General features: G+C 47.0%; 1 protein-coding gene across 1 annotated transcript in view; it reads left to right on the forward strand.

The window, feature by feature from the left end:
- LOC138966112 (palmitoyltransferase ZDHHC21-like) overlaps window positions 1–14,735 on the forward strand; it is a 25,004-nt gene extending 10,269 nt beyond the window's left edge. Inside the window, exons 7-8 of the mRNA XM_070338195.1 lie at window positions 12,094–12,140; window positions 13,481–14,735. Of these exons, the coding sequence (XP_070194296.1) occupies window positions 12,094–12,140; window positions 13,481–13,607 (174 nt within the window). The 3' untranslated portion in view covers window positions 13,608–14,735. The remainder of the gene's footprint in view (window positions 1–12,093; window positions 12,141–13,480) is intronic.
- The last annotated feature ends 503 nt before the right edge of the window (window positions 14,736–15,238 follow it).

Raw genomic sequence — 15,238 nt, forward strand, 5'->3', positions numbered from 1 at the left:
GAAGTGTATTGACTATTTTGATTGTTTATCATTGTGTCAACTTGCAAGGTAAGGAAACAGTTTGGAGTTTTCGGTGTTTGTTGGTTTTTTGAACCGGGAACTTGTTGTTTCGCGTATGAATTTTATTCGTCGAAGCTAACACATGGAAATGTTAGGCATCAGTCGGCGCGTTCATTGTTTTTGCAGGTGTGACCTACTATATTTGGGGTCAGTTGGGATCGTTACTTGTTTTTGCACGTGTGACCTAAGGTCAGTCGGAATTGTGACTTGTTTTGGTAGGATGACATATTATTTTGGCTACGGAAATGAAGTACACGTTTGCTGACACAGTCAGTCACGATTTGCTGACATAGTCAGTCACGATTTGCTGAAGCAGCCTCTTTGTTTTTTCAGCAGCTGTCTCGATTACAGCAATTACTATCGCCTGAGGCGAACTATGGGCCACAGAAGGTCCGCTGTGCTAAGGCTGGGCACTAGTCCATTGAAGATTTGAAAATCTTTGCAGTGGATTTTAAATTGTTTTCATACTGTAACGGGTGCGCTTGCTCGTCCGCAGGAATCAATATAACTTTTTCGTGTGGTTTTTGTTCGGAATATGGCGGACTCGGGAGGTGGTGAATGTGCTGCTGGCGGGAAGAAAACCGGCAAGAAACTGGCGAAAGCACAACCTTCTGAAGTGATACCGTCAGAAAAGACGGGAGTTGATAAGTCTCTTTCAATAGAGAAGAGCTCGTCTGGCCCACGTGATTGTGAAGTTACTCTGAAAATGGACAAAATTTTGGAGACAATGACTGCCTTGTCTGGCAGACTATCTGATTTGGAGAAAGTTGGTAAGCTTAATGCGAGACGCCTGTTGCTTCAACATCGCGTGGAACCGAGTCGCATGGCACCGAAAGCAGTTCGGCGCAAGAGTCGCAAGCGGATGGAGAAGACGGTGCTTTGGTTAGATTTGCTCATGAGCAGTTCGAAAATGAGTTTGATTCGGCTGAAGACACGGATGTTGCTTCGGACAATGATTTTGACGCAGGCATAGTAGTGGATACAGTTGGCGAGGGGATTCATCCATCTCTGGCAGATCGTTTTGAGGAAGGACTTCTTCTTCCATCAGATCGGGCACGTGTGCGAGACACTCTTCAGAACTATCCGCGGCCCAAAAATGTCATGTCGCTTCGAACGCCGACTCTCAATCGTGAATTAGATGGCAAACTCGCAAAGAAAAGAGACTCGAACCTGTCCTTTGTTCAGGAATAAGTAGGTTGTGCGTTGAAAATTATCGCTCAGCTTATGTCCGACCTCAAAGAAAAACCAGCAAGTCGGAAGTTGAGTGAGCGTTACAGCTTTAGTAAACTGGCCGATGCCGCTCGACTTCTTATGGCTTCACACAAGGACCTGTCACAAGTGCGGCGCGAAGCACTCAGGCCGACACTTAGCCAAGACTGCAGGTCCTTATGCAATGCGCAGCTAAATTTCAAACTGACGTCTAACGAGTTTTTGTTTGGGGAGGATCTAGCGAAAAGGGTCGACGATGCAGTGAAGAACAGGAAATTATCATCCACACTGTCACAGCCCCTTTCAAAAAACGCCACCAGAGGTCGTCAGTTCTACCAAGGGCGACCTCGACAACAGTTTCAGCAGAGACAACAGTACCAGCAGAGAAGAGGTGTCTCCAACCGACAGACAGGACACAAATTCTCTCCCAAGTTCCACTCCCAACAGAGCGGGATTCCCTCCAAGAAAACAAAGCGGGATTAGAATCTGATATTTGTGCGCCAGCGGTTTCTATTTTTAGGGAACAGGTCAGTTCAAAATTTGTGAATACTCCTGAGAACTTTCATAGTGGCAAAGTTGCTGATCATTTGAATAGTTGGAGACAGTTAACCTCTGATAGATGGATCTTTCAGCAAGTCGCAGGAATTGAAATTGAATTTATGATCACTGGTGAACACATTCCAGACAGGAAAGAAATTAGATTTTTTTCTTCCGAGGATGAGCTAGTGGCTAATGAGGTAGCGAAGTTAGTGGAGAAACAGATTGTTCAAGAGGTGGATCAACGGCCAGATCAACTTTTATCCAGTATTTTCTTGCGTCAGAAAAAAGATGGTAGTCAAAGGGTGATTTTAAACCTAAAAAATTTGAATCGGACAATTGAAAAGATTCACTTCAAGATGGATACATTAAAAAACGCAGTGTCATTAATGAAAAAAGATTGCTTTTTTGCCTCAGTTGATCTAAAAGATGCATATTTCTCCATACGCATCGCTCACAAGTTCAGAAAATATTTCAGATTTCAGTTTCATGGCAAAACTTTGCAAGGAGACACTTTTGAAGAATGCCAGGCATTGTGTTAGATACATGTGCTTTGTTGGATTGTTTGGGCTTTACTGTGCATCCTGTGAAGTCAGTATTTACACCTACTCAATGCATTGAGTTTTTAGGGTTTCAGCTTGATTCTCAGAACATGTTAGTTTCTCTGACCCCCTGGACAGTTGATAAAATTCGTACTACGTGCGCTGATTTGGCTGGAAGAAAGAAATGTACAATTAGGCAGTTGGCTGAAGTTATCGGATATTTAGTGGCTGCCCAACCAGGTGTTTGGGTTGCACCTCTCTTTTTTAAACGATTAGAGATCGCAAAAAATGAAGCCCTTGCTGTTAGGAAAGGTGACTTTGATGCAGAACTTGTGGTTTCAGAACAAGTTCGTTCAGACCTTCTCTGGTGGATTGATAATGTAAAGCAATATCCTTCCCCTGTTAGCAGAGGCATACCTACTGTAATAGTAAAATCAGATGCTTCGAAAATAGGGTGGGGGGCGGAGTGTCAGGGTAGCACCACAGGTGGAATGTGGACCAAGGAAGAAGCTTTTGAACATATTAACTGTTTGGAACTTAAAGCAGCTTATTTTGCCTTGAAATCCCTTTGCAGGGGATTATGTCACTCTTACATTCAGTTACTTACAGACAATAGCACCACTGTTGCTTGTATTAATAACATGGGCAGCACAAAAGTTTTGTGCAACGACATTGCCAGAGACATTTGGTTGTGGTGCTTATCACATAGTAATTGTGTAACAGCAACACACTTACCGGGTTGCCTAAATATAGAGGCAGATGCAGAATCCCGTGTAGATAGACACAACATTGAATGGCATTTGGACACACAAGTGTTTGCAGAAGTCATCAATCGGTTTGGTCTCTGTGATGTAGACTTATTTGTCTCTCGTGTTAACGCACAGTTAAGAAAGTATGTTTCATGGAAACCTGACCCAGATGCATTTGCCATTGATGCATTTTCCTTAGACTGGTCATTGTTCAAGGCGTTCTGTTTTCCGCCTTTCAGTCTCATTCCAAGAGTGCTCCAAAGGATAGAAGTCTTAGAGGCGGAGTGTGTGCTGGTGGTGCCATTATGGACAACGCAAGTGTGGTTCACGAAACTGTTGCGTCTACTAGTAGAACTGCCGGTCATGTTGCCCCGAAAAGAAAACTTACTCAGTCATCCACTGACAGGGGAGCACCATCCACTACTGAAGAAGATGAAACTAGTAGCATGTTCCTTGTCCGGACAGCCCTCCAGAAACAGGGAATTCAGGATGAAGCAACAGACATTATCATGTCAGCCTGGAGAGAGGGTACGAAGCGTAACTACGAGTCATATTTCAAACGCTGGCTTCAGCATTGCCTTGAACGGGATAGAGATCCCTTTTGTGCCTCTCCACATGAGTTGATAAGGTTTTTAACGAAACTGTTCCAAGAAGGCAAAGGATACAGCAGTTTGAACATGGCACGAAGCGCTGTTTCCGCATTGTCCCTTCAGGATAATTGTTCAGTGGGTTGTCATCCACTGGTGAAGAAGTTTTTGAAAGGAGCTTTCAACAGACGGCCAGCTTTGCCCCGTACTTGTGTGACCTGGGACGCTAATCTAGTGCTAAATTTTTTAAAAGAATGGTCACCGGCAAAATGTTTATCGCTGGCGCAATTGACGCTTAAAACTGTGCTGTTGTGCTTGTTGGTCTCTAGTCAAAGGGGACAGGCGATTTGGTTGATGGACTTGCGTAACATGAGTTGGACAAAGGAAGATGTACGATGTAGGTTTGGGGATTTGCTCAAAACTTCCGGCCCAAACAAACATCAGAATGAAGTGGTATTTTGTGCTTTTCTGTCTGATTTGGCAATTTGTGTTGTACATTATTTGAAACAATATGTCAAAAGAACTCGTGCATTTAGAGGAACGGAAACGAGACTCTTTATCAGTTGGACAGCCCCTCACAAAGCGGTGTCGAGAGATACTATCCGTCGATGGACAAAGATTGGATTACAAAAAGCGGGTATTGACATGACAATATTTACGCCGCATTCAACTCGTTCCGCTGCATCTAGTAAAGCTGCAAGTAAAATTCCTCTGGCAACCATTCTGAAGACTGTTGGTTGGCGTCGGGCTAACACCTTCACAACTTTTTACAAGAAACCAGTGGACAGTGGGAGGAGTTTTGGACAGGCTGTTCTGTCATGAAGAATTGGGGTAGGTTTATATGTATTTCAATTCATCGACAGTGCTAGGGTGTAAATGTTGCAGACTTTAAAGTCTCACGTGACCCATTCCTCTCGGAATTGTGGGAGATAAAATTACATAATTATGACGAGCTTACCTGAGTAAGTGAAGTCTAATTGTGGTTTTATCGACCACAATGTAGAGAGGAAAGGGATTACGTGCCTCGCCCTAAGTTGTCTTCAGAGTTATACTGATAACCGTTTTCCCTCCCTATCCCTTTCCTCTCTCTTTCTCTTTTTTCTGCACCATTTACACGTCGTTAAACAGTGACGTATTCCCGCGTTCTATCTCACGTAATCCCTTTCCTCTCTACATTGTGGTCGATAAAACCACAATTAGACTTCACTTACTCAGGTAAGCTCGTCATAATTATGTAAAATGGTGATAAAGTACTCTACCTCTATCTGTGAGGGTACTATTAAATTACATATTCTTACTCCGAGTCACATATTAGCATTGACGCAGTCGAGATGCTAGGTTGACTGAAAAAACGCTATCCCGTCTATAGTATAAGGGAAGCAACCCAAGCAAAAAAGTAGCAAGCTTGCTACCCTGGGTTGCCTCCCGTAGCGTGCATCACGCCACAGATCTCGTACCCAATACGAGACACCCTCATTCGACTCCTTTCAGCCAGAGAGACAGGTCGTGCTTTGATTTCGCTCCTAGGCCGGTTTTGCTGTCTGCTTGACACCCACCGGCCTCGGCTCCCCGTCTGCTCCTAGCTGTTTCTAGCTGGTGAGATTGTTCCTTGCATTGTTGTTGTTTGCATTGTTCATTCTGCTGAGTATTTTTCCGTCCGCGGACTTACGAATTTTGCTCAGTAGTTTGTTGTTGTGGCCGCCATTTTGGTCGCCATTTTTCGCTAGCACGTGGTGTTTTTTGCTGGTTAGTTTGGGTCCGGGCTACGGACTTTGAGCTTTTACCAGTAGCATTTGTTAGCTGCTTTGGTAGCTTGTACGTTAGTGCTAGTTTATTCTGCTGAAGTTTTACGTCCTAGAGACTTGTGTATTTTTCAGTAGTTTGTGTTTCTCGCGTGACAGCATGTCTGATAGTGAGAAAAAGCGAGCGGCTAAGGCCGAGGGTAAGGGCAAGGGCCCTGGTAAACCTAAGTCCTCGGCTTCCACCTCTCCTGCTAGGAACCCCATGGTTCATGTTTCTGATCCGAAGACTAACTTTGTCTTTTCTGTGCCTTTTTCGGCGCCGGAGGAGACTTCGTCTGGCTCGCGGGTGGCGGGTGCGGCCGCTACCGCGTCCGTTTCTAACCCTGTACCTGCGCCGGAGGCTGGCGCTCTCGTTGCTAGCCTTTTGTCTTCTTTGATTCCAGAGATTCGGACGCTCGTTCGTACAGAAATGTCGCGGGCGGACCCCGTTTCCAGCGCTGCCTCCCTCCCGGGGGTGTGCGACCCTCGGTCGTTGGCTTCCTTTGTTCCTGGCGTTTCCGGATCACCTGCCCAGCCTGCTGGCTTCGGTGATGTCTCTGGATTCCGTTCACCGGGAGGCGTTTCTCTTCTTGGCCGGCGCTCGGTGGCTTCCGCTTGCGGGAGTGCACCTGAGCAGGTCCCTTCGGGGATGCGGTCAATGCAAGGTATGTGCTCGCAGCAGCCGTCTTCGGCAGCTGCACTTCCGGTTCCCGGAAGTAGTGGTTCACTGGATAGCGGACAGACCATGGTCCCTTCCGGTTCGAGCTGCTCTTTACGTAAGCAGTCGTTCGCGGCAGCTTCCCTTCCGGCTCCGGCCGGAAGTAGTGGTTCACTGGAAAGCGGACAGACCATGGTCCCATCCGGTTCGAGCTACGAACTACGTAAGCAGTCGTTCGCGGCAGCTTCTCTTCCGGCTCCGGCCGGAAGTGTTGGTTCACTGGTTTGCGGACAGCCCATGGTCCCTTCCGGTTCGAGCTTTGCCCTGCTACAGCAGCCGTTTCCGGCAGCTGCTCTTCCTGCCTGGGCGGGAAGGGTTTTAAAATCCGGCTCCGGCCGGAAGTGGTGGTTCACTGGTTGCGGACAGGCCATGGTCCCCTCCGGTTCGAGCTGCGCTTTACGTAAGCAGTCGTTCGCGGCAGCTTCTCTTCCGGCTCCGGCCGGAAGTGGTGGTTCACGGGTTGCGGACAGACCATGGTCCCTTCCTGTTCGAGCCTTGCCCTGCTACAGCAGCCGTTTCCGGCAGCTGCGCTTCCTGCCTGGGCGGGAAATGTAGGTCAAACGGGTCGTGCACAGTCATCTGTCACTTCCGGTTCCGGCCTAGGGCTTCCGGGTTGTAGCTTGCAGACTCCTCAGCACCACCTATGGCATAGTTCTGCTGTTGCGTCTGCACTTCTGGCTCCTCCCGGCTTTTCCGGTTCGGTTCCCGCTGCTTCCGTTGTGTCGCCGGTGAATTTCGAATACGGTGGTTCTCCTGGGCATTCAGGCTTTTTGCCTCTGTTGGGACAGCAGCAGCCACCCACTTCGGTGGTGGCCGCCAGCGCCTCTCTTCAGCTGCCTTCGGTTGTTGGTGACTCTCATCTTCCTCTCAGTCAGGGGGCGAGTTTCATCGATGGCCAACAGGATGGGCGTTCGGCTTACGGCCTTCCCTCGCAGCGTCATTTGTCGGGTTCCTTTGGCTATGAGCCGTCCCCTTCAGGCGGTGTTTCGGACTTCGGGTCCGTGGACGAGGAGCGGCTGCCTCCGGCGGCTCCGGCCAGCTTCCGAATTTGACGTCCGCTTCCAGCTTCGGCCGGAAGTAGAGGTTCACCGGCTAGTGCACAGACTACTGTCACTTCTGGTTCGAGTCTTGTCCTATGACAGCAGTCGCCCGCGACAGCTGTTCTTCCGGTTCCGGCCGGAAGTGTAGGTTCACTGGTTAGTGCACAGGCTACTGTCACGTCCGGTTCGAGCCTTGCCTTACGTCGGCAGTCGTACGCGACAGCTGCACTTCCGGTTCACGGAAGTAGTGCCTCGTTGGAAGGTGGACAAATAATGATCCCATCCGGCTTGAGCTGCGCTATACGTAAGCAGTCGTCCGCGACAGCTTCTCTTCCGGCTCCGGCTGGAAATGTTAGTTCATCGGTGTGTGGGCAGCCCATGGCCCTTTCCGGTTTGAGCTTTGCCCTTTGCACGGCAGCCATTTCCGGCAGCTTCGCTTCCGGCCTTGGCAGGAGGGTAGGTCAAGCGGGTAGTGCACAGGTTACTGTCACTTCCGGTTCTGGCCTACGGCCTACCTTTGGGTTCCGAGCTTCAGCTCGTAGGTGGCTCAGCACCAGCTTTGGCATAGCGCTGCTGTTGCTGCCGCACTTCCGGCTCCTCCCGGATTTTCCGGTTCAGTTCCCGCTGCTTCCGTTTGGTCGCCGGTGAATTTCGAACAAGGCTTGCCCTATGGGCATACAGGCTTCTTGCCTCTGTTGGGACAGCAGCATCCACACACTCCGGTGGTGGCCGCTAGCTCCTCTCTCCCACTTTCCTTGGTTTTTGATTCCTCTCATCCTCCTCTCAGTTAGGGAATGAGCACAATCGATTGCCAACAGGAAGGACTTCGGTTGGCAAAGAGGGAGCAGCTACTTCTGGTTTGAAGAATCGCCCTTAGTAGCTTTCCGCCTTTTTGCCTTTTCGCCGAGCCCCCCTCTTCGACAGGGGGTTGCCTCCGGCGTCGGTTTCGTTGCTGGTTCCTCAGGGTTCAGCTTCGGAGCTGGCATCGGAATACCTTGCCGCTCCTGCGCAGGCTTCCTCCTTCGTGCCCTTAGCGGACCAGAGGAAGTTGCCTTGGCCAAGGTCGTCTCGTAGCCGCCTGTTGGCCTTTCCCCGTCCGCGTGCACCGTTTCCGGTCACGCCGGAACTTCTTTCGCTTCTTACGAAGCCGTTGAGGAAGGATTCGGTTCTGCCGTTCTATGGGCAGAATCTCCTATTCTCTGAGGAAGGGGGCTGACAACTTTTGGAACTCAGTTCCATTTCCGAGACTCTCCTGCGGGCGCTTTCTCGCGCTCTGGCAGATTCCTTGGCGCCCTTTCCCCTTAGTAAAGGGCAGGACGCGGAGGAAGTGTCTCACTCCTCTCCACATTTACAAGGGTGAACGAGGCACAGATGAGGCTGTCCTCTCTGCACTATTGCCATGCGGTCTCGTGCGGAAGGGACTTGTTTCTTGCCCACTCCCGGTTTTCTGAGGAGTCGACAAGGAACATTCTCAGTTCGTCATCCTTGGTGGACGGTCTCTCTCCGGCAGCCTGGCCTCTCATGCCAGAAGCAGGGGATTGAGACCAACAGAGAACAGCGGTTCCCTTCTTTTGAGCTTCAATTTGAAAGCAGCAAAAGCAGGCCGCTCCTAAGCAGGCTATACCTGAGCGGACTCAGCCTAAGCGGCCTATGTCCTCAGCTCAGGTGAGATTGTTTCTTTCACAGCCGTCATAGGTACGCTGGGTTTTTGAAACAACAGCCGGCCTTAGGGCTTCGGGGTTTAGCCTCGGCGGGAGCAACAACCATTTCATCCGTTGGCGGTGGTGGTTGTTGCTTTCCTTGTGCTTGTGGCTTCGGGCTTCGACATTCTTTCTCTTTCCCAGCGTATGGGTGCTGAGAGGTCGATTTCCGTTTAAAGGGGGGTTTCTGCCTTTGGGTTTCCCCGTTTTCTCTTTGCCACGAGCTTCCGGACTTGGTCCAGGTTTGTTTTTCGCCGAGTCTGACTTTGTCTTTCTCTAGCGATCAGACGCGTTCTGGTGTTTCGTCCAAACTTAAGGTTCACTTGAGTTGGCCTCGGAAGTAACATTCAGATTTTCCTGAGGGTGCATTGTCTGGGCAATGCATGTTTGAGAAGTCATTCTTGGCTTGTCACTTTTTCTCAGGTTTTTTGGCTACTCCTCCCCTTTTTGGGCAGAGGTCTAGCTAATGTTCCAGTTTTCTCGGTGCTGGCCTCTAGGCCAGCATCTTTTTCGGCGGCCGAAACTTTTGGTTTCTTACTGTGCCTGCGTACTTTGAGTACTTTGGTGCAATGGCCGGCCTACGGGCAGCAAGGCTCTCGGCCTTAGCCTGTGTTATAGTCTCCTGCCTGTCGTGTTGCGACTTTGGCAATTGGTTCTTGTGACTGCGGATTTCGTCTCTTCCTCTTCTCCATCATGCTTGCATGATGTGAGTTGGGACGATTTCTGCTGGGTTGGGCTTCCGGCCTGGTCACCCCTTTTTCACTTGCAACTATGACTATTACTGAGAACTCTGGTCTCGGGAGTCTGACGGCTGGTTCGCTTCACGGTTTTCCGTCTTTCTTACCAGCTTCGTCCTTTCTGTTTCGGGTTTTTTGATTCATTTTCAATTACCTACAAGCAGTCTGCTCTGCGATCACGCTGGCTTTTGTCATTTTGTTTCCGGTCTCCGGTCACATTAGGACTTGGCCACTGCGGGTCCGCATTTGCGGTGCTTACGCACTACCTTAGGTCGCTTCGTCCCCTTCTTTACCCCTCTCTCTGCCTTCGCAGGTATGGGCAGGGGACGACTGGTGACCGTCTCCCTTGAGTTTTGCTCATTGAGTTGGACCCTGGTACTTGATACTCAGGCGTCTCTCTCTTTCCGGTTTGGAGTTTGGTCACTCTTCCGGAGCTGACTGTTCTCTCAACGGCCTTTTGGGCCTCACTCCATCCCAAAGTTTTCTTACTTTGGCATGTTTGCCTTATGGTCTCCGTGAGGGTCGGTCCTTTTCAGGGCTTAGCCGGCAACCTTACGCACGGATCTTTTCCAGGCCATTAGCATTTCCTTCCAATTTAAGGGGGGGGGGGGGGGCAGCTTGTCCTTCCCTCTACTTGGTCGGGTTTATCCAAGACTGGGGTCCTTTTCCGGACTGTTTTACGGTTCAGAAGATTGGAAGAAGTGCTGGGCACAGCTTACTGGCTCTCTGAGGTTGTCTTTCGCATTTCTTGCCTGAGAGACATCTCGGCTGTCAATCAGGGTGGTTCTCGGTCCGTTTCTGTCCTTTGGCAGTGGGCCAGTTCCTGGCAAGGGTTTAGAGTGAGTCAGTGGTTGCTTTCTCACGGGATCCTTTCCTGACTTTTGGCAGTGGGCCAGTTTCTTGGCAAGGGATTTTCTTTCCCTCCGCCTTGTCATAGCTTATGCTATCTTTCCCTCGGCTCGGCCCGAGCTCATTTCCAGGGCCTGGGCCTCCTCCTTGGCCTTTTTGGCCTATGGGGTTTGGATGATGTCCTGCGCACAGCTTCTGGCGCTAGGATTTTGTCTTATCAGGTTCTGCAGACATTGCTGCCCTCTGTCAGGATGGGTCTCGGCCTATTCCTTCCTTGGCGGCAGCTGGCTTTTGTCTCTCCAGAACTTTAGAGTGAGTTTGAACTTTTTGATCTTACCCACCACCTTGTTGGAGTTATCTGCTAATATGTGACTCGGAGTAAGAATATGTAATTTAATCGAAAATTTTTAATTAAATTTTCATTTGATTAATATACTTACCCGAGTCACATAGGTAATTCCCTCCCACCTTCCCCGCTTTTAGTTTCTTTGTATTCTAGAAGTCGAATGAGGGTGTCTCGTATTGGGTACGAGATCTGTGGCGTGATGCACGCTACGGGAGGCAACCCAGGGTAGCAAGCTTGCTACTTTTTTGCTTGGGTTGCTTCCCTTATACTATAGACGGGATAGCGTTTTTTCAGTCAACCTAGCATCTCGACTGCGTCAATGCTAATATGTGACTCGGGTAAGTATATTAATCAAATGAAAATTTAATTAAAAATTTTCGATTATAAGGCAATCTCCCAAGGCATTGTGTCTGTTGCCTTCTCAAAATACAGGTCTGAAGAGATTTAAATCAATATACGTACTTTCCGGGTCATAAGGCGCGACTTTTTTCCTCGAGTTCGACCCCTGCGTCTTGTATAAGGAAGCGCCTAATCCATGTATGAAATACGAAAAAAATCAAAGAGACCGCTTGAGTACCAGTCAAACAACTTGTGATAATGCATGTTTCAGCTACTAGGTACTGCCCTGCCTTTGATCTGGCCGCACACACAGATTTCCACTCTGTTAAACTCGGTCACTGACCCCGGTGCAGGAAGTGTTTCCTCTCTCAGATATGACAGGGGAACCACCTCTCATGGCAAAAACTGGGTCATTGACCCCTGGGAAGAAGGTCGTGTCTATAAACAAGGCCACCCAGCTATCACAATGCCTTTGATCTGGCCGCACACACAGAGCACACATATTTTCACTCAGTTAAAGTCGGTCACTGACCGGTCACTGACCCCGGTGCAGGAAGTGTTTCCTCTCTCAGATATGACAGGGGAACCACCTCTCATGGCAAAAACTGGGTCATTTTGGTGCGCCCTATCGGCCCCCTGCGTCCAATGGGTGACTGGATTACAATTTTTTTTTAAAAGAAGGGGGTGCGTCTTGTATAACAAAGCGCCTTGTCACCCGGAAAGTACTGTAAGGCACAATTTGTCGCAGTTTTCACACATACGTACTTTCCGGGTCATAAGGCGCGACTTTTTTCATTGCTTGTTCATTGTGGGTGATTGTCAACTACAATTTCTCAGTTTCAGATCGTAAAGTATTAGTTTATTGTATTTTATACTGTTGCTACTTTTCTTTTGTGCAGGATAGAACGACATTAGAAAACATGCAGGCACAACCGTCTCCAGAGAAGTAAGTTATCACTCTCTTTATTCTCTCTCTCTCTCTCTCTCTCTCTCTCTCTCTCTCTCTCTCTCTCTCTCTCTCTCTCTCTTTTGTAAGATTGTAATCCTTCTGTAATAAAGTTTAATCAATCAATCAATCAATCAATCAATCAATCTCTCTCTCTCTCTCTCTCGACTCGCTCTCTCTCTCTCTCTCTCTCTCTCTCTCTCTCTCTCTCTCTCTCTCTCTCTCTCTCTCCATGTCTCACTTGCTTAATCTGTAAAACTAATAACCTCACTAGAGATCAAAAGTTGTATGGACAGAGTCCTTACTGTGCTTTCAAGCGGCCTTGTCACTTGGCCTAGTGGATAAGATACTGCCCTCTTATGCAGAAGGTCGAGTGTTCAAATCTTGTTGCTTAAAAGGGAGCAGACGTTCTCATACCTTTCCCCCCTTTGTGTGCACACGCATGCTCAAGAACAAATGCGCATGGAAAAGACCTGTAAGGCCCCCCCCCCAAAAAAAAGGTCTGTTTACGGTAACATAGGCCCAAAAAATAGGGTCGGTAGGTCGGGATTTTTTTTATTTTATTTTTTTTTCTCCAAAAAACCATATTTTGACGTTATTTTGCAAAACATTTTTTTTTTTTTTTTTTCTTCCCCCAAATGCCAAAAAAAAAGTCTAGGGTCGCGCGAAAAAAAATAGGGTCGGTCGGGTTACCGTAAACAGACTATTTTTTTTGTGTGTGGCCTAATCAGAGTTTGGTGGGTTGTAGAAATACCAAAATACCCAGCATGCAACCTCCAAAGTCAGTGTATGGCTGCCTATACGGTCATACACTAAAAAAAAAAACACTCGTGTAAAAACATGAGTACATGGGAGTTGCAGCCTATGAAGGAACAAGCAGCCTGTCAGTCTGTTTGTCCATTATCAGTTCCTAGAGTAAGATTGTTTTGTTTGTGTCTGTGCATACTGCAGCACAACTATTTTCTGTCGCTCCCTTAAAATGTGAAATACGGTCATACTGTCTAAAACAACCACCCATTATGGCAGGTTCCACTGTATTGATTCCCAAAGTATAATTGTTCTCAGTCTCTTCTGTAACTGCAATATCAAGTCAAAAAGTAACATGATTTGTGTCTGTATTGCAGCACAACTCTTTGCAAAGTGTACACAGCGTATTATAACAATGTAACATTGTTTTGTGGCTGTTCGTATTGCAGCACAACTCTTCGCAAAGTGTACACAGCGTATTATAACAATGTAACATTGTTTTGTGGATGTTTGTATTGCAGCACAACTCTTCGCAAAGTATACACAGCGTATTATAACAATGTAACATTGTTTTGTGGCTGTTTGTATTGCAGCACAACTCTTCGCAAAGTGTACACGGCGTATCGCGACCACTGTGGGCGCGGCAGTCTGCTGTTCTGGTGGTGGCCGTGCAGACGACGCATCCCACTCCTGCAACACCCCTTCTACTCTCATGTTTAGTCCATATTTTTATCATCATACATTTTTATAGATTTGTTAACAGATTTGTTAACAATAATTATACGTTGATTTATTATCCATTTTTGTCTTTTTTGTTTTTTTAATTGTGGACAGATTTATGTCTCTAATGTAACACCTACGATCATGGTACCATATATTGTGTTAAAATTTTGATATAAGGATCTTGAGTATTATTTGCCAGACGGAGTTATTAGCCTGCTGTTATATTGCCAGTTTTAACTTTTTAAGAAAAAAAATACAGTTTATAAATCATTGGGGAAAAAAAACACTTCTTTTTTTTACCATTAGGATATACGATTGTATAACTGGGTGTATTTTAACTCATCACTTTAGTTATTTGTTCAGACTTGGGCAACTCTAGATTCAGGGGAGGACAACTTGTTCTCTGTTGTGATGGAGTTGTGTCCCTTCTTCCAGTGAAAGCTGTGATTCAGCAACTCGATGTCTGTTGACCCATTGCATTTCAGCATTTTTGGCATGTGAACCACAGATAAAAATGCATCCAAACAAATTGAAAGTATATCTTGTCAAATGCATTCTCAAACATATAATTATTAAGCCAGCACTACTCAACTTTTGCTGCGTCTGATTTGTCTGATCTCAACTTGTTCATCATATTCAGTATGTGGATTGCATGCAGAACGCGCAGGTTTTTCAGAGAAAACTACTGCCAAGAACAATCACAGTCAGTGGTGTACTTGATGAGCAAGGTCAAAATCACTTTTTTTTTCCTTCAATTTTTTTTACTCTTGGCAGATTATAATCGAACCTATTGTGCCAGATCAGAACCGTAGGTGTAAGGAAGTATGGATAACTTGCACAATAGAAAAACAATCTCATTTATAATGGTCTGCATAAGAAGTTTTAAGTATCTTGACTGAGAATTGTGCTTGTTGGTTCAGTACGATTGAGTTGTTTTGTGATGAAATTCTGCTTGCAGAATTGACCATATTGACAGATAGTGATTTAATGTCATGTCTACTGATGCCGTTTCTTTCACATGTTTGGGTTAGCACATCATGCATTATAAATGGTTGAAAGTGTAGTGTCTTTTACTCGCTTCTTAAAGTAATATTAATTTCTGATTTGCTCTTGACAATATGATGTTAATATTTTGAGGAGGGGGGGGGGGGGGGTCTTTTGGGTATTTTTTATGTGAAAGGTTGTCGTGGATATGCATTACATTTTTATGCACTGTTTATGGTGGTGGTACACGCACAATTTGTGGGTTTTTACTTATTTGGTTTCTTTGGATTCTGTCACATGGCTTGGCACTAATGTATGCACAAGTTCCCTTTTTTTGTGATAAACACTCTAATAAGATGCACTGCTTTAGATGTGAATGTAATCAGCTGAACACAGCTGCCGTAGTTAACATGCAATTTTTTTAAATATACACTGAGAAGGGGGGGGGGGGGGGGGGTCGTGATATTATGCAAATATGCATTTTTATCTTGGGGGGGGGGGGGGGGGGGGGGTGCGGGGAGAAAGGCATCAGGTTTGCAGAACAATGTAGAAAGCACACTTTTTTCGGTAGCTTTTTGTATTCTATTGTAGCAAGCAAACTTCTCAGCTCTTTGTGTTGACTTGACATTTTAAAAAAAACCAGC

This window comes from Littorina saxatilis, linkage group LG5 (genome assembly GCF_037325665.1).
Source record: "Littorina saxatilis isolate snail1 linkage group LG5, US_GU_Lsax_2.0, whole genome shotgun sequence".
NCBI classification, from domain to species: domain Eukaryota; kingdom Metazoa; phylum Mollusca; class Gastropoda; order Littorinimorpha; family Littorinidae; genus Littorina; species Littorina saxatilis.